Source organism: Eumetopias jubatus, unplaced genomic scaffold (assembly GCF_037043125.1).
Source record: "Eumetopias jubatus isolate StellerSeaLion01/CBP00866 unplaced genomic scaffold, mEumJub1_p1.0 scaffold_3, whole genome shotgun sequence".
In the NCBI taxonomy this organism is placed as follows: Eukaryota; Metazoa; Chordata; class Mammalia; order Carnivora; family Otariidae; genus Eumetopias; species Eumetopias jubatus.
Genome location: NW_028274809.1, coordinates 3,817,521 through 3,838,486, shown reverse-complemented (window position 1 = coordinate 3,838,486; position 20,966 = coordinate 3,817,521). Strand labels below are relative to the sequence as shown.

The window sequence follows — 20,966 nt, the reverse complement described above, 5'->3', positions numbered from 1 at the left end:
CTTAATTTTTGAAGTTAATGGAAAGATCTCAATTTTTAGTGGCTGTTTAAAGGTTGGAAGAAACCATCTCAATTTGGAATTAGCAAGTAAAAGGCTATATGGCAAAATCACTGGTTTGCAATTTTAGCACAGCGGCACAATTATTGTCAAACCAGGAGCAAGGAGTCTACAAACTCCTGTACCACCTTCAGCTCCATGTGTGTTTCAAGGTTAGCCTCCATGTAAGGACTGTTGCTAGCTGTCAGACCTTCCTGATGTGCTGTTTCTTTTGCAGGTACATGTAAGGTGCATTTTCCTGATCCAAACAAGCTTCACTGCTTTCAGCTAACTGTAACCCCAGGTAATATTCTTACATACTTAAGTGTTAAAGTGATTTTCAGATAGCAAAGTTTAAAGGCTGCCAAAATCTAGAATCTTTGGCTTGATTTGTCCTCTCACTTTTGAAAGTTATGACAGTTACAACTATTCCACATGAAGACAAGATACGTGCTTTGTAGTCAAAGACAGCGGAATAAAGAGGAACGCCTGGGTGGCTCAGTCAGTTAAGCGTCTGCCTTCGGCTCAGGTCATGATCTCAGGGTCCTGGGATCGAGTCCCACATTGGGTTCCCTGCTCAGCGAAGAGTCTGCTTCTCCTTCTGCCTGCCACTCCCCCTGCTTGTGCTTCCTCTCTCTCTCCCTACTCAATAAATAAAATCTTTAAAAAAAAAAAGAAAAGCAGAATAAAGGGAATCTGTGGCATTCGGTGTATACTCGGAAATGAAGTACAGACTTTATCAACTGGAGTGAAGGGCCATAGAAGCTGTTGGTACGGTGAGCTTTGAAATCATAACTGGGTTCTGATCCTGCTCTGCCCTTTTGTGGCAGTGTGATCATGGTTCAGTTGCTTCATAACCTCTTTGCACAGCCCACCCAGCAAGAAACTGGGGATCAAATAGTACCTATCTCATGGGACAGTTATGATGATTAAATAGATAATGTGTGTGAAGCATTTCAGCCCAGGGTCTGGCACAGGGAGGTAAGCAGCTTACTAGCTGTCCTCATTAGGACTGATAAGTCTCCAAGCCCCAGGCACTCCGGGATGGTAACCTGTCCCTCCTTGGTCAGAGTGGGCAGCGAGATGGAAGACTTGGGTTTTTTTTCTCGCTCCAGTGCAGCTCTGAACGTTGCAGATTCTAGCCTGGCATGGACCACCAGTGTTTACATTGGGCAGAGGGTGCTGCTGTGGGGTAGGTGGGGAAGGGAGTGTAGTGGAGGAGATGGAGGGTGTTATTTTATTTGGGGGATGGAAAGGGAATGAGAAACTGAGGGTAATGAGTCACTAGCTAATTAGAAAGTGAAAGAGAATACAGAATTTCAGTAGGCGATAATGAACCCACAGATAAGACCTGGCAGTTGTCTCCCTGCAGGTAGGATGGATTATTTTCTGTGGAAGATGTTTTATAATAACAGGAGAAATCCCATTTTCAAAATGTGCTTGAAAACTTAAAAACTCATTTAATCTGTGTGATGGTTCTACACACATCTCTAGACATGTCCGTAAACTCAGTCTGGTGCCGTTTGCACTGAGAAAGCACCAGGAGGGAGTTAATATCAGAACACAGTCTGTAGAGGTGGGCCGTTCCACGTGCCTGACATCAAGAGATAACCAAAGCTTAGGACTTAAAGCTAGGAAATGATGAAAATTATAACCATTCTTTGGCTACCTTCGTAAAACATGGTGCATCGTGCTGTTTTTAGCAAGGGGTATTGAGCACGCTTTAATGTTTCTTGGTGACTCGGGGTTACCATTCCGAACATCATTTACTATTACTGTTGAGTAATGCAGAGTATTTTCATAAATTATTGTGGTGATTGAGATTGGTTCTGTGTGTACTAAGTGGTCTCAGACTGTGTGTTTGGAGTAAACACGTTTACTCGCCTCTGCCTTCCTAGGGCATTTTCAGTGGCTGGCAGGGATTCTGTTGCCCTGCTTCCTGCCCGGGCGTGGGCTCTGTGGTCCATCCCAGCCACTCAGAGACCTTTGTTGAGTTTCCTGGGCTTGTTACCATCTTATGTGGGTTTGTGCAAGTCCAGCCTCTGAGTAAGAGTTTCTCCTTTTGCTTTTGCTTTTTTTAACTGAATTTTTTAAATGGAATTACATGGATGTTATGATTACCGAGATTATGTACATGACACCATCTTTGATGTTTTTACTATTCTTGAAAGTGGAGCACAGTTGCTAGAGTTTTGATATTCCACTGTTCCATCAGATTAAAAAGTAACTTGTGTTTTGGTGCCTGTAACTATTTAGTACCTTAGCACTTATATTTGTAATAAGTGTACATCATGGACACGATTACCACACTGAGCTGTGTGCTCAGCATGCACTTCAGATGCTGTACGTATGCCCTTATTTTGTGGTGTTTGTGCATCGGAAAGCTGCTCTGGTTCCTGCCCTTTGTTATTAAGAGAAACATGGCAGAAACCTGCCAACCCTAAAAACTTGTCTAATATAGTCTTAAAACAACTTTTTGGAGTCCTGCTCCTCTTAGCATCGGGAAGAAATTAAAGAGATATGCCTAACTGATAAAAGTTTTAGCCATGTATGAAGCAGATGGGTTTGAAACCGGCTCATTAGCAGCAGCCAGTAGTCTGCACACTAAGTGATTAATACGATCTAGATATTGGGGTGGTCAGGGTGGGAGAACTGTATTGGTAGTTGAAGCTCAAAGCTCTTTTTTACCTGGTTTCCTGGCAAGATAGTTCCTGTTAATACTTGGTAACATTTTCATAGTTTTGTTTTTAGACTATCCCTCATGCTTAGGAGTAAATGCACACTTCAGAGAAAAGATGGAAATGTATTTTGGTGGTAGAGGAAAAGAACTGAATTTAAGAGGGGACAAAAGTCTCCACGTCAACTCAACAAAATAAGAAAAAATACTAGTAAGTGAAACGAATCGAGAAAAAGCAAACACTTAAAGACTTGCTGAGATACTCCCTGGAGTTTTCGGTGAAATTGGAAGGACAGTTTGGAAAACTGTTGCCCAGCTAACTTGCAGGGGTCCCCTCAGCCTGCCCCACTGTGACATGGAGCTTTTAGGCAGAGAGGAACATGGATTTAAATAACAGTTGTGGTTTTTTTTTTAATTTTAGTTTTTACTTTTTAAATAAATTTTACTGAGGTATAAAATAATAAAATGTACTAATTTGGACTGTGTCTTAATAAATTTTGAAAAAATGTGTACACCTATGTAACCACAACCCCAGTAAAGCTATTTCCAGCATTTCCAAAATTCTCTTCTGTCTCTGCAGTCAGTTCCTTGCGCCTGGCTACCCACCCAAAATTCCTTTCTGATGTGTTACCATAAATGACTTTTGTCAGTTCTTTAATTTCATATAAATGGAATCTTATATATGTACTCTAGTCTCTGACTTCTTTCATATAAGTTGTTTTTAAAATTCATATGTGTTGTATCAGTGGTTTGTTTCTTTTTGTTTTATGAGAATGTTGTAATTGCTCATTTTCCTATTCATGGACATTTGAATTCTTTCCAGCTTTTCGCTGTTATGAATACAAACAACTGCTGTGTTAGCATTTTCATATCATCCTTTTTATACTCCTATTTTTCATTCATTCATTTTCTCTTTAATTCCACTTACGAGTGAAATTTCTGAGTCACAGGAAGATGTATATTTAGCTTTTTAAGAACTTTCTAAAGGGGTTGTGCTATACACCGAGCACAATGTATAGGGGTTATACTATACACTGACCAGCAATGTATGAGCAATTCTGATTGTTCTACATACTTCTCAGTATTTGGATATGTATAGTATTTCATTGTGGTTTTAATTTGCATTTCTCCAGTGCTGGGATTTTGATTGAGATGGTGTTGACTTTTTAGATCAGTTCTGTGGGAAATGACATCTTCACAGTGTTGTCTTTTTTTTTTTTTTTTAAGATTTTATTCATTTATTTGAGAGACATAGAGAGTGAGAGAGCTCGAGACAGGGGAGGGTCAGAGGGAGAAGCAGACTGCCTGCTGAGCAGGGAGCCCGATGCCGGATTTGATGTGGGACTCCGGGGTCATGACCTAAGCTGAAGGCAGTCACTTAACCAGCTGAGCCACCGGGGCGCCCCCACAGTGTTGAGTCTTGCCATGCATGAGCACATGAATGTCTCCACTTATTTACATTTTCCTTACTTTCTCTCAGCAATGTTTGTGCTTGCAAATACAACACCAAGTATTTCATGTTTTTTTAAGCTGTTGTAAATGGTATTTTTAAAATTTCCATTTCTTAATTGTATAAAAGTACGATTGTTTAATATATTGGTCACGTGTCCTGTCATGTTGCTAAATTCACTTGCGAAATTCTAGTAACTTCCTAATATATTCTTAGAATTTTTATATCCATGATCATTGCATCTGTAATAAAGACATTTTTACTTCTTTCTTACCCATATGTATGCCTTTAATTTCTTTTTCTTATTGCACTGGCTGTGACCTCTAGTACAGTGTTGAATAGAGGTAGTGAGAGCATATGTCTTTGCTTTGTTCCTAATCTTAGGGGAGACGTGCTCATTATTCATGAATATGATGTTAGCTATATGTTTTTTTTAAATATGTTCTTTATCAGGTTGAAGAGTTACCTTTTTTCCCTCATTTGCTGAGAGTTTTTTATCATGTGTGTTCAATTCTTTCTAATGCTTTTTCTGCATCAATTGGTATGATCATATGATTTTTCTCCTTCATTTTATAAATATGGTTAAATACATTGAGTGATTTTTGAATGTTAAACCAACCTTATGTTCCTACCATAAACCCCACTTGGTCTTGATATGTTATCCATTTTCTTTATATTGCTGGATTAAATTTGTTAATATTTTGATATAGAATTTTATGTCAGTATTCATGAGGAATGTTGGTTTGTATTTTTCTCTTCTTGTGATGATTTTTTCTGGTTTTGGAATCAGAGCAATGCTAGCCTGGTAGAATAAATGAAGAAGTGTTCCCTCTTGTTTGCTGAGAGTTTGTATAGGATTGGTATTATTTCTTCCTTAAATATTTGATAGAATTCACCAGTTAAATAGTTTGGACCTGGAGTTTTCTTTCTGGAACATTTTTACTTATGAATTCAAAAATAGATACAGGGTTATTCATCTTCTATGTTTCTTAGGTGAGCTTTGGTAATTTTTTTCTTCCAAGGAATTTGTCTTTTTTTACCTAAGTTGTAGAATTTATTGATATAAAAGTTGTTCAGAATATTCTCTTATTCCACTACTCTGTGTAGGATCTGTACTGATGTCCCCTTGTTCATTCCTGATATTGGTAATTTGAGTCTTCTCTTTTTCTTGATCATGTTAGTTAGCTTGAAGTTTATCCAGTTGATCTTTACAAAGAACTCACTTGTTTTTCTCAGTTGTTTGTGCATTTCATTGATTTCTGCTCATATTATTTCCTTCCTTATATTTTGGGTTTAATTTGTTTTTCTTTTTCTACCTTTTTTTTTAAGATTTTATTTATTAGGGGCACCTGGGTGGCTCATTTGGTTAAGTATCTGCCTTCGGTTCAGGTCATGATCCCGGGGTCCTGGGATCAAGTCCCATGTTGGGGGTCCTTGCTCAGCGGGGAGCCTGCTTCTCCCTCTCCCTCTGCCTTCTGCTCTACCTACTTGTGCTCTCTCTCTCTCTCTCTCTGTCAAATAAATAAAATCTTTTTCTTTGAAAAAGATTTTATTTATTAGAGAGTGCACACACACCTGTGCGAGTGGGGGGAGGGGCAGAGGGGGAAAAAATCTCAAACTGATTCTGTGCTGAGCCCAGAGCCTGACATGGGGCTTGATCTCACCACGCTGAGATCATGACTGAGAGTTTGTATAGGATTGTGTTATTATTTCTTCCTTAAATATTTGATAGAATTCACCTGAGCTGAAATCAAGAGTCTGTCACTTAACCTACTGAGCCACCAGGCACCCCCTTTTTCTACTTTCTTAAGGTGGAAACTTAGATCATTGATTTAAAAACATTTTTCAAAGCAATATTGGTTGAGGTGTAAGTTACATTTTTCGCTTAATGCTTTTGAGTTTCACCTGTGTTGTTGCATTAATTGGTATTTTTTATCTTTTTTTGATGAGCTGTATTCTGTCCTATATGTGTATTACTAGTTGATCAGTTCACTGGTTGATAAACCTTTGTGTTGTTTCCACTTTGGAACCATTGTGCATAAAGCTGCTATAAAAACCTTTGTGTGCAGGTCTTTGCCATTATGTTTTTATTTCTCCTGGCAATGGAATTACTGGGTCATGCGGTAAGAGCAAGTTTAACCTCATAAGACACTGCTATATAGTTTTCCAGAATGTACTATTTTGCAGTCCTGCTAGCAATGAATGAGAATTCCATTTACCTCACATTCTTGCCAACAACTGTTACTGTCAGTCTTTTCAATTTTAGCCATTTTCATGGGTATGTATCTCATTTTGACTTTTATTTGCATTTCTTTAGTGACTAGTGGTGTTGAACATCTTTTCCTGTGCTTGTTTGCTATTTGTGTATCTTCTTTGTTAAGTATCTGTTCAGATATTTTTTCCCATTTAAATTGGGTTGCTTGTCCTGTTATTATTGAATTGTAAGGTTTATATAACTGGATATAAGTTCTTTATTAGATTTGTGGGGGGTTAATTGTTAATAACATCTTTTTTATTAATGTTACATATATAAAAATTCTGATTAGGGAATTCTGTAGCTGTATTGTAAATCTTGTGTATTTGTATATGTGTTCACCTAAATTTGTTTCTAAATGTGTTAGATTATTCATGTTTTCTTAATTTGAACATTTAATTTATAAAAACTCCCTAATTGGACATGACAGTAAAAGTGTAGTGTACATTAAGTCATAAAATTTTAATTGATTTATCTGTTACCCCTATTAATGTTTGATTAATGGTCCCATCTTAGCTTTGTTTCAGAGCTTTGGACTTAGAGAAAGTTTCTTTTTTTTTTTTTTTTTTTAAGATTTTTATTTATTTGAGAGAGCAAGAATGAGAGACGGAGAGAGAGAACATGAGAGCGGGGAGGGTCAGAGGGAGAAGCAGACTCCCTGCTGAGCAGGGAGGCTGATGTGGGACTCGATCCCGGGACTCCAGGATCATGACCTGAGCTGAAGGCAGTCGCTTAACCAACTGAGCCACCCAGGCACCCTAGAGAAAGTTTCTAAATATGAAATACAGTAAGATCCCAATTTCTGAACAAAGAAATGTGGTTGATAAGCCTGAAACATGGGTTTCTTTCCACTCTTGAACATTTGGAACAACATTATAAATCATGGAGATTTTAAAAGCTATCGAGATGGAGCAGAGCACTAAAGCAGGCCCTTTCCCTTGACCTGCACTGGGGTCGTTTATGGTTAGCACATAAAGGTTTCAGACCCAGAACGCATACTCTCCCTGGTTCTTTCTAGATTGACTTTTAATTTTAAGATGGAGATAACCATCATGAAGGGATAAATTTGAAGAGGAACAGACTTTTTCCTGGTGAAGTCTTTTCTTTCAGTTAAACCCTAGAAATACAGGTGGCAATTCTTCTCTTTTTATATGTAATAGAAGTATGGTGTGAGCTTTTAAGACTGTCCATTATCTGCCTTTGCATTGGTTCACCTTTGTTGGGGAAACATCCACTGCTCTTTTTTTGGCTCCTTCCAGAAGCTCCAGGTAAGCTTCTTGACTTACCATCCCATGTGTCTGATGCACACTGTTCTTATGCCGGTTTCTGCCCCCCCTCCCCCACATGTAACTCCGAGGCACATTCTTCCTCGGGACACTCAGGTTTCCTCCAGTGACAGATTAAATGTCTGACTTACTGTTTTTAAAGCTGTTCATTACCATGCTTAACGTATATTCTTATGGTCACCAATAAAAACCTACATAATGTGTATAAAGCTGTTTAAATGCTGAGTTTTCTGGCATACTGTAAAAATTGCCAGCACTCTTGGTTTCCTGTCCCATCTGTTAGTGCCTTTTATGTATCATAGGCTTTGTTTTTTTTAATGTTTTTCAAAAATCATGTGTAGTGGGAATCTAATTGACGGTTCACCGTTCTGGGGTGTTCTCTGCATTTGACAAACACAGTGTATACCCACCAGTACAGGCTAGATACAGGATGTTTCTGTTAGCTCAGAAAGGTCCCCTGGCTTCTAGCAGCCATTGTCCCCATCATTGTGCCTTTTCCAGAATGCCATATAAATGGGCTGAAACAATATGTAGCATTTGTACATGGCTTCTTTCACTTAGCACAGTGCTTTTGAGATTCCGCCTTGTGCTGCCATGTGTCGTCATTTCCATTGGCTGTCACTGAATTTGAAGGTGGAGGAAGAGCCTCTTGAAGCTAAAAAGTGAAGGAAACAGATTATCCCCAGGGCCTCCTCAAAGGAACACAGCCCTACCCACTCCCTGATTTTAGCCCCATGCCACCCATTTTGGTTGTTCAAGCCACTGAGTTTGTGGTGAATTATTACAGCAACCATACAAGCCAATACAAAGGGCCGTGTTTTCTACGCCCTAAGAGATTGAAGAACTACAAAGACCTCTTCCTATTTTTTTAAAGTAGTTTTTTAGCTTTAGATTTTACAGTTTGGTCTGTGATCCATTTTTAGTTCGTTTTCCATATGGTGCAGGATAACGGTCTAGTTTCTCCCCCTCCGCTGCCCTCTCCCGGAATGAAGGGCCGCGTGTTCCTTCTCTTTCCGGGACAGTGTATGAAGAGTCAGAATCCATTCTGTACTCAGTGGTAGAATTTACCAGGGAGGCCACCTAGCTCTGGAATGTTGTGTTTTGTTTTTGTGGTGACATTTTAAGCATGAATACAATTTCTTTGGTAGATAGAGGGCTATTTTGGTTATTCATTCTCGAGTGAGCTTTGGTAATTTATGTCTTTCATGTCATCTACATTTTCAGATTTGTTAATAGAAGGTTGTTCTTAATATCTTGCCCTATAAAATTCTGTGGAGTCTGTGTTGATATCGCCTCTTTAATTGCTATTGAAAATGTTTTCTTTTTTCTTGATCAGGTTAGCTAGAGGATTATCGATGTTAGTCTCTTCAGAGAACCAGCTTTTGGTTGCACTGATTTTCCCCTAATAGAATTTTTTTTCTGCTCATATCTTTATTACCTTCCTTCGGCTTGTTTTCAGTTTAATTTGTTCTTCTTTTTCCTGTTCTGAAAGTGGAAGCTTGGACAGATAACAAGGTTATTTACATTTCCCCACCCAGCCTTCATTTTATAGTTCTCATGTCTCCTTTACATATGTTGTAACCCGGCTTTAGACAGTCTGCTTTCTTTCTATGTTTACCAACATTACTGACCACCAGTGACCTTCATTTCTTGTTGTAGGTCTGAATTTCTCTCTGTTCTTTTCCTTCTGCCTGAAGACCACCCTTGGATTTGTCTGTAGTGCAGCCCTGCTGGTGACAGTCTCAGCATCGTAGGGGCCTCATTCTGCTGCCTGCTGATTCTTTGTTCCACTTTATGCGATGTGCATTTTACTCTCCGGTTGCTTTTAAGATAGTCTTTTTATCACATTTTTAGCAGTTTGACTATGATGTGTTTTGATGTGACTGTTGACCTCACCTGGGCTTGTTGAGGTTTCTGGATCTGAGAGTTTGGTTTTCATCAAACTTAGCAATAATTTGAACATTTCTTTAAATATGTTTTCTGTAACCCCGTCCTGGGACTCCACCTGTATTAATATCTCTTGCATATATATTACCTCTACATAGAACCTGTACCTCCATTGGGTCACAAGTCTGTGTTCACTTTTCTCTCTGTGCTTCGTGGTGGGTAGTTCCTATTTCTGCAGGGTCTGATTTACTATGGACCTCATCCAGTGAAGTTTTCATTTCAGATATTATGTTTTTTTTAGCTGTTGATGTTCTGTTTGCTTCTTTTTCATCTTTACTGTTCTTTCCTTGTTATGTCCATGGTTTCCTCTAAATCTCAGCATCTTTTCATGACGGCTGACTTAGTGTCTGTCTGCAGCTGGTTCCTGACCCCATGTCACCGCCAAGTACCTGCCCACCTTCCCGGTTTGGCTCCGGGCTACACATCGAGGGCAGTCCTATCTGTGATTCTGCTCCCACTCCACCTTCCTCATGGACACTGTCTTTTTGTCTTCCCCTGCCCTGCTCACCCTCAGGTCCCAGTGTGACAGCCTGACTGGAAGCAGCTGTGCCCCCTCCTAGGCGTGGGGCTGTGGCCAGTTACTTACTGCACGTGCCCCAGTTTCTTCTTTGAAGCGGCTGTGTCATGCCCGTCCACTGCACTGGAGTGACTGGGTCAGTGACTGTGTGGTCCACACTCCACGTGTCCGTGTGCTTATAATGTTGTGGTGGTTGTCATCCTGATTTTCAGGTTGTACCCAACAGCATATTCCCTAGGCTTCCCCTGAGTAATCCAGCCCACACCAGCTTCCCCTCTTCAGCAGGCCAGCTTCATGTGCATTGTGTCACACAGGTTAGCACCAGTTTGTCTTCGTGTATTTTTTTTTTAAAGGTTTTATTTTTATTTATTTGAAAGAGAGTGCATGATCATGGGCGGGGTGGGGAGCAGCAGGGAGAATGGGAGAGGGAGAGGCAAACTCCCCACTGAGCAGGGAGCCCGAGGTGGGGTGTGATCCCAGGACCCTGAGATCATGACCTAAGCCGAAGGCAGACGCTTAACCTATTGAGCCACCCAGGCGCCCCTTGTCTTTGTGTATTTTCATGTTGGGGTGGGCACACTAGACCCCATCCCAGAGGTGAGCCAAATCCTGCCCTGGGCCAGTTTTCGTGTGTCCCTCCAGCTGAGGATGACTTTTACGTTTTTAAAGGGCTATGAAAAAACAAACAAAAGAGGATATATGACAGAGACCTGTGGCCCGAAGCCTGAAGTGCTTACTGTCTGCCTCTTTACAGAACAAGTTTGCCAGCCCCGGTTTATAGGCTCATCTTGTCAGGGACAGTGTTTTCCCTGACTTTTAGGTTTGAAATGTGCATACAATATAATTTCCAGTGTGCTGTAAATATTGACATTTAAGGATAAAAGTATTATATTGCTCTTTAGAATGTTTCCAGTGGCATCTAAACAGCATGGGTACGCCCACTGTCGTGCATTTTTGCAGAAACAGCTCTACTGCAGTGGTTGGGAAATGTTCATTGCTGCCTTATCTCCTTGCACTCCTCATTTTACTCCACTTGTCCTACAGAATTTTATCCCAATGTAAACATCTTTCTGCTGAGTATTTTGTCACCCTGTCATGCCATTCTGTAAACATATATACACATGTATATGTTATATATAAAAAAGTTTATAAGACTCTTAGGCCTTAAGCATTTTCTTTTAAATGGTTGTTAGTCATTTGTTTGTACCAACTCCTGGCTCCTGGTCTCCCTCCATGGGTGCCAGCTGCCCCTCCTGGCCCCTCTCCCGACCCCCTGGGGGGGTGTCCTTCCGACTCTGTCCTATCCTTGGACCTCCGTAGTCGGCTCATGAAATCTGAGTGCTTCCGTCTATTGAACAGCTCCCAAACTACCCTCATCCAGCCCCAGCCTCCCCCACACTCCAGAATGGTCTGTTGGCTGCTGATTGACACCTCCGCTTGAATGTTGACGTGAAACCTCAGATTCGCCGTCTGACATGGAACTTTGTGCAGTGGTGCCCCTCACAGCCTTCTTCTCTTCCCGGTGGCAGCCCTGCCCTTTGCATTGCAGGGTCAGAGAACTCAGCTTTTCTGTGGCTCCTTCTTCCCCACCCCTCGCCTAATCTGCCAGCAAACGCTGGTGGTGCTCCCATCAGAGTATTCCCACTTCACTGCTTCCACCCTGGTCCTAACAGCTTAACATCTCACCAGGGTTACTGTAAGAGATAGCCTCCACAGGGCCTCCAGCCTGTCCCTCCTCTGCTTAGACCCCTCTCATGGCTCCCTGTCTCACTCTGCGTAAAAGCTAGCGCTCTCACGGTGGCCTCTTCAGCCTCAGCTCCTCCCTCCCCTGCCTCACCTCCAGCCTCTGGAGTCTTCCCTGAACATACCAGGCTCTCTCATGGGCCTCACCCAGCTCCCCTGTCTGGAGTGTTCTTCACCCCAGTGGCCTTTTTTCAGGCCTTTGCTCTCTGCAACCACCCTATTTAAAATCACAGCTCCTACTCCCTTAGCTCTTTCACCTTCTCTTATATGATTTCCTTATTTATTTTGTCCCTCTTCCACGAGAATGTAAGCTTTGTCAGGGCAGGAAAGGTCTCTTGCTGATGTGTCACCAGTGCCTAAAACAGGGCTTGGCACATAAGCACTCGTCAAATATTTGTTGAATGAATAATGACTTTAAACAATATGTTGCAAGCTTTGATGGTTATTAAACACAACATAGCATTTCATCTGAAATGCATCTGAGAATGATGGAGTTATTACTATTAGCATTTTTCTCTGATTAGTTAATGTATTTGTGAATGACTTTATGCCAGAAAGAAGGGTTCAGTATCATTTTTCTTTCTTCTTGTTTCTGTAGATGTAGACACTGAGGACTGCTTGTTCAGACAGGCCTGGAAGGGAAGGTATTTTGTTATAGCTATGACATTCCACCCTTGGACTTCAAAGTTAGAGGCCAAAAATATCATATACGATATTTTGTTGATCTTTTTGCTGATTACTAGATTAGGGTCCTTCTTCCATTTTGTTGAGAGCAGAGAATTGGAACCCACCTGACTTGGAGAAGACTTTCCAAACACAGTCGCCTGCGTCCCTTAGCATCACGGTTTCTGAGACAGTCACCAAAACCACTTTCCCAAGATCTGTCAACTGACCATTAGTCATACCTGTCTTCACTTAGAAACATCTGTTGTTTGTTCTGAAATTCTCAGTAAGAGTTGAGAATTTTGTGATACTGATTTTGCCATACCTTTATCAGCATAAAAATATATGCTTTATATTTCCTTAAAAGCTTGAAGCTGTAGATTTAGCTCATTCAGTTTATCAGAACTATCTACGCAGTGCATAAATAGGCAGAACCAGCTCTAGTTATCAGCCCAGTCAACAGTCAGATTCACTCTCAGGAGAAGTCTTACTTATCTCTAAGATGTACCATCATCCACCTCTCTTCTGAGTTTAATTCCTAGCAGTTAGGTGAGGCATTGGAGCCAGTCACCTGGCTGGAAGAAGGTGCCATGCCTGTGGCTTATTGGCTCCCTGTTAGCTTGCTTCTCATGGGGATAATGTGTTATTTTACAGTGGTGTAGGGATTAAAGTTGCTAAATGAAATTTTAATCATCCCTGCTATCAGACTCTACGATGTGTCTGAATTTAAGACATTCTAGTATGAACTGGGATATCTTATTTATTTATAACACCCTACTTGGCCCTTAACAGAACTGGGTGTGGGGTAGGGAAAGCACAATGCTGCCATGTGCCTCCATTCAGAGGGCTTTCCTGGGACCTCTGTCCTCTGGGACGTTTGTGCCTTGGGGCAGCGCATCATGGTAAGAGGAGAGCTGAGATGTCAGCCTTTTGCTCCCGGTGGGAGCAGCTGTGACAAGGGAAGGGGAGGGTAGGCCTGCAGAACTTCTGACCTCTTGAGACTGTCAGGCAGCTTCATTTTAGGAGAGAATGCACTTGGACACTGACCACCTAGAAGTGGATTCTCTTGAGGCTGTTTGTACCCACCTCACTGGCCCCTGGACAGTTTTCTCCCAGAAGGACCCCTAACCTGGCTGAGAGATAGTAGTGTATGATTCCTGGAAGGCAGGAGGGAGTGGGCTCCAGGATACAAGAGGAGGGAAAGATGGTTCCTGTCTTTGGAACCCTGGGTGACGGGAACAGGCTGGCCCAGTGAGAGCTGGATGCCAGGAACTTTCCTACTGCGTTTCACTGTTGTACTCGAATGCCCAGTTATCTGAGAAGCAGGATGTTTTCAGCCACAGCAGTCACGGGTAGTGACGTGGTGGGCCTGTCCCAGACTTGGATGTGGTGCCCACTGGGTTATGGACGCTCTAAATGACCCCACTGCCCGCTGGCTCCAGAGTCGCATAGGCCGTCCTTTGTCTCCGCCCTGCGAAATGCCAGCTCGGGAGCCAGACCTGGAAGGTGGATCAGCACGAACTCTTCCCTGGGGCCTTTTGTTGCGAAAATCACAGGAAATGAGATGCTGTTGAGTTTCCTCTCAGTCCAGTCTGCTCCTCAGCTGCTTTGTAAGTGGGACTGTGGCATTTCTAGGCAAATTCATAACCAAGGTGGATCGGGTCTAAAGACTACATACCTTAGAAGAGGAAAAACGAAGTACTGGCTCAGGAGCTGATCATCTTTCCTGAAAGACGTATTTCATGAAATAGAACAAAAATTACAACCATCTCCTTGCTCTCTCTTTTCAGTGGATTCAGAGATGATATAATTCTAATAATTAGTAATTGAGAGTTTGACTAGGACAGAGGAATATGGTAAAACCAAAACCCCATTAGACCAAAGAATAGTTTCTTTGAAACTGGTAGATAGCAGAGTTGAAACTCTGTATAATCGTGGCATGGAAAGCCAGCTAGAGAAAAACCACAGCGGTGTGGCAGGATGGAGGGGCTGGAGCACAGCCTTGGGGAGCAAGAAGAGAAGAGAGCAGAGGGAGCTCTGCACCCGGAGCTGGTGTTCTGGTGGTGCCTCATGGTCTACAGAGCCCAGCGCTGGGCCACTCGGCCGCGGTGACCGCTGTGCAACACGGAGCCTCTGGTGAGCAAGGATGTGCTCTGATTATTTTATACCTGAGATGCCACTTGTTTGCAAAGTTCTTGTATCTGGAAGTAAAATTTTTCCCCAAGGTCTTTTCCAAAGACTCGATAGTGTCAGTCACGAATCCAAGTGCACTTGTAAGCACTAGAAATAGATGCATCAGATGGTGGGGAAGGGTAGGGTAATAAATACTGTGTGATTTATTGGGTGTGATACTGGGTCAGGCAAGCACGGAGAAAACACACCACCTTATTCCAGATGAGCAGATGAGCCGATGGGACATACGAAACCACAGGATCACTAAGAGAAAACAGAGAAATCAGGTGTTTCTATAGTCTTGGTTGGGAAAGGTATTTTTCAGGGTAATACCAAAGACAGAAACCACAGAAAGACTGGCTTCTCAAAAGTGAAAACTAGTTGAACCACAAAACCAAAAGACAAACAGCAGACTAAGAAACATTGTAACAAATATAAAAGGCAAAGGTTAATCTTCTTAAGAGCTTTTTTATACTGTAATTAAAACATGGGTACCTCAGTAATACAAGGATATTTATGGAACATCAGTCATTAAATGATTCAATATGAAGTAAATTTCAGCCTCACTACTTTTCTTCAGTGTAAAATGAAACAAATAGTATTTCTCTTCTGTCGCGCTGGCAAAGAATGAAAACTTTGGGGTCCAGGTAATGTTAGTTTTAACTGCTGGACACCATAAGTGTTGACACGGTCTCAACTTTTTTAGTGATGATTTATTGGAAACTGACAACTTCCTATTAAATGTTCTTTTTACATAAACAGCTGAGGGAAGCAATAAGATGTACTACTGCTGATTTGTTCACAATGATAAATATTTGGGGGGAAGTTGAACTTTCATTTTAAAGGTGGTGTTAATTTTGTCAAGTTGTGAAACTCAAAGAGTATTGGAGGGAAGTGTTTCAGGTTCAAGCACCTTCATGGTGGAGCGCCCTCTGCTGGCAGCAGCCCAGGTAGCCTCTACCATGCACCTGCAGGCCCCGCTCACCCCGGCCTGGTCGACCCTAGAAGAGGCTGAGAGGTGGCTGAGGCCATCACAGGAGTTGGGACTGCGCTGTGGGGTCTGACCCAGTGCCGCCCTGACTCCAGACGTCCTCCTGCATGCCCACCAGCCCCCTGCCAGAGGGCCCGCTCTGTTCAGAAGGCTGCAGCCAGCACTCAGCCAGCCAGCCCGAAAGCGTTGACTGTGCACTGTCTCTGAGGCAAGGATTCCATCTGTATGCTCCACTGGTTGCCCCCCCACCCCCCAACCCTGGAGCACCCCTCGGAACTGACATTCTCACAGGGCCACGGGCAGCAAACAGATGGCCCTACAGCTCAAACAGGATGGTTGCCTATCATGAGATGTGCTTGAAGGGGTCCCGTGGGTGCTGGGATGTGAAGTGGGGGGGGGGCAAGGTGAAAATAGGATTCCTTGGGCAGGTCCTGGGAGACTGAGGAAGAGGAACCAGTCCCCCAGAAGGGTGCCTACGCCTCCCCTGAGGGTGCATGGCTAGTGGGGTGACAGGCCAGCAGGGAACTGATTGGGGTTCGTCATTAGAGCAGGGCAGGATTTGGTGAAGTAACAAGGAACCCTGCAGTCCTATTGTTTAACTCTTAATTCTCTGTACTTGTCATATTCTGACATTAGTGTTTGCTTTTTGTTTCCTTTTTTTTTTAATTTAAAGGATTTTTTTGTTTTGTTTTGTGTTTTCGATAGATGAGGGTTACTACCAGGGTGGAAAATTTCAGTTTGAAACTGAAGTTCCTGATGCGTACAACATGGTGGTGAGTAGCCTGCGTTTGAGCCATTGTTCCCTCTTTGCCTGGCCTGGTGGTGGTCACAGGGCCCTGCACCCCCCTACCCCCTCCCCCCGCATTGGGTCCCCCCCAGTCCTGGGGCTGAGTACAAAACGGCCGATATTTCTGTGATTAATGTTGCTCGTCGGCAGTATTCAGAGCCTTAGGGGGGAGATGCATTTTTCAACAAGTACTTGTGAGTGCTCTGTGTCGGGCAGTGCACACTGGGGCTACAGCTCAGCCGAGGCTGGCACCTTCGCTGGGAGCTGCCTGTGTGGTTCACACCAGTCTTACTTGTTAAATCCTGGCACTGAGGAAGAAAACATTTTATTTAAAACTGTGGTTTTGTTTGTGGTATAACACCAGAATTCCCAAGGTGTAGAAAACACGTATTTTAGAATTTTAGAAAAGAGGAATGGCTCATAGTTTTAAACCATAAGTAATGTTGCTCTCTCAAAGACCCCACCTAGGTAATAATTATACCAAGTACTGTCACATTCTATCCTTGCTCTTAAGGAACTTACCAGTTAGGAAGGTGAGAAAAAGTGTAGAAAGTTACCCTAAAGTGATAAAAGCCATAAGTAGCAGATAACAGAGATATGGAGCAGTGCCAGGAAGTTAATGTACGGGATTCCGAGAAGGAAGGAGAGGGTCACATTGGGAAAGTGGTTCAGCCAGTTGAGCTTTTCAGGAGAGATAGGATTGGAGTTGTCCTGACTTGGGTTGACCCTTAACCAGGGACGGTGGTCTAGGTGACGTCGAAATCCCTGGAACTTTGTTAATAGGTACAGAAGTGAGAGCGAGCAGCATGTGTGTGGTGGATTGACCAGGTCAACTTGAAGGAGGAGTCGGGTTGGGGAGAAGTGGGGACAAACGAGAAACTCACATTTGAGCGTTGCTGGGCATTTTCACTTTGGCAATGAGAAACCAGTGACAGTTCTGAACAGCCCCACAATTTTACATGAGATATATATATATGTCTATCTCCATAAACATCCCCCTACTGTTTCCCAGTCCTCTCTAGGCCTATCAACTAGGAAAAAAAATCTGATGGTAAAATTAAGTCTCTTGTTGCCTTGAGCCTGTGGGTACTGGGGACCCGTGTGCCCCGTTGGTTTGCATGCAGTGACTGTCCTACCAGCTGACAAATGCGCTGAGGCCCCCTGCCCCGGGCCTGGCCCACTACCAGGGCACAGTTCAGTGGCTGTCACACTTTGTTATTTGAAGCCAAACCTTTATCTAAGTAATTGGTTTTTACTAGGCTACTACATTAAAAGTTCTTTCTGAATGTAGTTTATGAGGATGGGAAAGAGTTGGCAATCCAAGAAGAAAAAAATTAATTTCTAAGCAAAGACAGGAAAATGTGCATCTCAGGGCTTTATCTGTCCATCCATCCAGCTCCCTGCTGACTTCCTCTATTTCCCTAATCACACACTGAGTCTGGCTTGACAGAACACTGGACTCCCTCAGGGGAGACGCAGTTGGAGAGGTTTGGTTGAAGTACAGATGTTTAGAATTCCAGGGGCTAGTTTGATGTTTTCTGGAAACAGCTAGGCATACAGCACTTAAAATTCTGGACCTTTTAGTTGTCTAGACATTTGCCATCTCTAAGGACTCCTCATCGGAAGAGTACTAAAGGGTGGTATGTGACACAGTCTTCTCGGAGAGGCAGTGAGTGTTTGAGGAGCAGGATGGTGTGGGGAGGGGCTGCCGAATCTGAGGACCACTGTTTCGGGTACATTAGGTATCATTTAGTGGCAGAGCCTCTCAGTCCCCGTTATCGGAAGAGAGCAGAGCCTGAGAAGACACCAAGGGAACCGATTTTTGTTGGGAGCTTTTATGTACCGGGTGCCCCCACTCCCTTCCGCTCGTGTCATTCTCCAGTAGTTGCCTGGGGACACGTCAGGAAGTTAGGGCCCAGAGAGGTAGAGTTAGCTTTGCCAGAATAAATGGCTCCGTTGCTAAAGCAGGCTCTCGTCCAGTGCTGCCCAGCTCCCTGACATGCGCCCTTCCCACAAACTCAGCGGCCACTTTGTGGGAGAAAATGTTGGTCATCTTGTCTTGCCCGTGTGTGACCTCTTCAAGAAACGGAGAGGTAGGGCACAGGATACACAGGATAGAAAACCACTGAGCCTCGAGGACATGTTTCTTATATTACTTGGTGACTTATGATGGTTTTACATTCTTATGTTTAGTTTCTGTCTCCTTTAGGAGATTTCTGAATGATGTGCTTGTTTGATTTCATCAGGAATGAAACCCGTGTTCTCAAGCCAGGGGCACTGAGAGGCCAGCCCCTCTGGGGTGGGCCCAGACCCTGCCCTGCTGCCGTGAGGGCCTCTTCCGCTCTGTGCGCCTGCGGCCCCTGCATGTCCTCTCCGCCTCCATGTCCAGGCTGAGGCCGCAGTCTTAACTACCAGGCCGGCGACTGTCGCTAGCTCAGGGCAGGGATTGGGGGGTGACAGCATCCCCGGGAAACCATGTAATGCAGTGCCTAACCGATACAGAGGTATTTGTGTTTACTTTTTTGTAGTTAGTCTTTGCTTATATAACTCCTTAATGTCTCTTTCCGCTAGACTGGGAGTGTCCTACTCACACTGTGTTTCCAGGGCTCTGCGAGAGCACACCGTACACATTTGTCCGGCGGTGGGCTTGCTCTGCCCCTACAGACTTACAATGTAGAGAATGAAGCCAGCATCTGAAAATACATAGGTTGCAGGCATTTGGGGCAGAGACGGTGAGAGTAAACTTCAGGCACCTGTGTTTTATTTGGATGAGGAGACAGCTGGCTTTTAGAAGGTTAGCCTGAGAGACCTCCACGGGGCTGTCTTAGGCTCGTTTGCTTTTATGCCGTGACTTTATATGATTTCTGTACTCAGTAAGGACTTTCTAAAAACCCCTGACACTTACAGCTTCTTCAGTTAAAGTCACTTACTAAGATTGTCATTCTGAAAAACTTCCAGTCACCTAAATAGGTCATTATTTTAGAGTAAATACCTGCCTGGCTCCCCGCCCCTCGCCCCGGCAGCTAGGGTTCAGAGCCTCCCCCGGCTCTTTGTCCTTTGTCCCTGAACTTGATCTCACAGCCTCAGGCCTGCCTTGTGGTCTCCCCGAGACACTGGCTGAAGCTATTCAGTGACACGAAATAAGCCTTGCGAGGTTCTGTGTCAGACACTGGTTTTTTAAGAACCCCCGTCTCCTGGGAGACAGCACAAACAGTGAGAGCCAGGGTGGTGACATAGCGCTGGGGGTCCCCGGGTGGTCAGGGCGCCCACAGAGGAGGATCAGGTGCAGTGTGCTGTCACAGTCCCAGAGCCCTGCGATGCCCCCGTGGCACGTCAGTCGCGCGCCGGTTGGCAGAGACCATGCGCTGAAGCAGGAGAAGGAGACCCGGCTTTTCATTCTTTGCCTCCAGTTTCCTCCTGGAAGTAACACCTGTTACGTCCCCCACACTTCTTTTTTTTTTTAAGATTTTATTTGTTTATGAGAGAGAGCAGGAGGAGGAGCAGAGAGAGAAGGGACGAGCAGATTCCACGCTGAGTGTGGAGCCCGATGTGGGGCTTGATCTCAGGACCCCGAGATCATGACCTGGGCCGAAACCAAGAGTCGGACGCTCGGTTGACTGAGCCACCCAGGCGCCCCTCCCCTCACATTTTTGATAACATAACCAAATCAAGAGACATGGCCACGACCAGCCCCAGAAAGGGGGGAGGGGGCAGAGATACGACAAGTGAACTGAACCCCCACTCTCCCCCCTGCCTTGTGTGTAGTGTATGCTTTGTAGGAAATGGGGAAAATACGGCTCTGCAGAAATGGAATGTTAATCACCTGTTAACCTCTCCACCCAGAGATGATCACTGTTCACTTTCTGATGTATGTTATGGGCGACATATAATCGTACATACAAATGGGATCATGCTACACATAGCCTGATAACCTGGGGTTTTTAACACTATAACGTGATGAACAAATGTTCTCATGTCAATTCACATGAGAACATGTTACATCATCATTAATAAGAGCACTTCATTATATGCCGCGTCATGGTTTTAAATCAGTCCTTTATTGTTGGTCACTGGTTGACCAGTTTTTGACAGTATGAACCACACTTTCTGTGAGTACTAAATATTTTAGGCTTTGTGAACCACAAATGGTCTCTATCACATATACTTATTTTTCTCCACAAAATAGTTGGGATTTTTTTAAACCATCTTTTCAAAATGTAGAAACCATACTTAGATCCCTGCAACAGCAGGCCCCGCCTGCATTTGGTGCATAGGCTGTCAGTCGTTGACGGCGGGCATAAGCGGTGCTGTCACGCATGTCCCAGACAGCGGCTGCTGCGCGTCTGCCTCTGTCCTTGGCATAAATCCTCGTGGGGTTACCAGTGTGGAGTAACTGATGCTGATTTTAAGACTCTTCCTCAATTCTATTAAACTAGTTCCCAG

The 20,966-nt window shown here is 43.6% G+C and overlaps 1 protein-coding gene across 1 annotated transcript in view; it reads left to right on the top strand.

Moving 5' to 3' along the window:
• The window catches only part of UBE2F (ubiquitin conjugating enzyme E2 F (putative)), a 55,689-nt gene that overhangs the window by 17,983 nt on the left and 16,740 nt on the right, over window positions 1-20,966 (top strand). Inside the window, exons 4-5 of the mRNA XM_028105165.2 lie at window positions 275-340; window positions 16,442-16,509. Of these exons, the coding sequence (XP_027960966.1) occupies window positions 275-340; window positions 16,442-16,509 (134 nt within the window). The remainder of the gene's footprint in view (window positions 1-274; window positions 341-16,441; window positions 16,510-20,966) is intronic.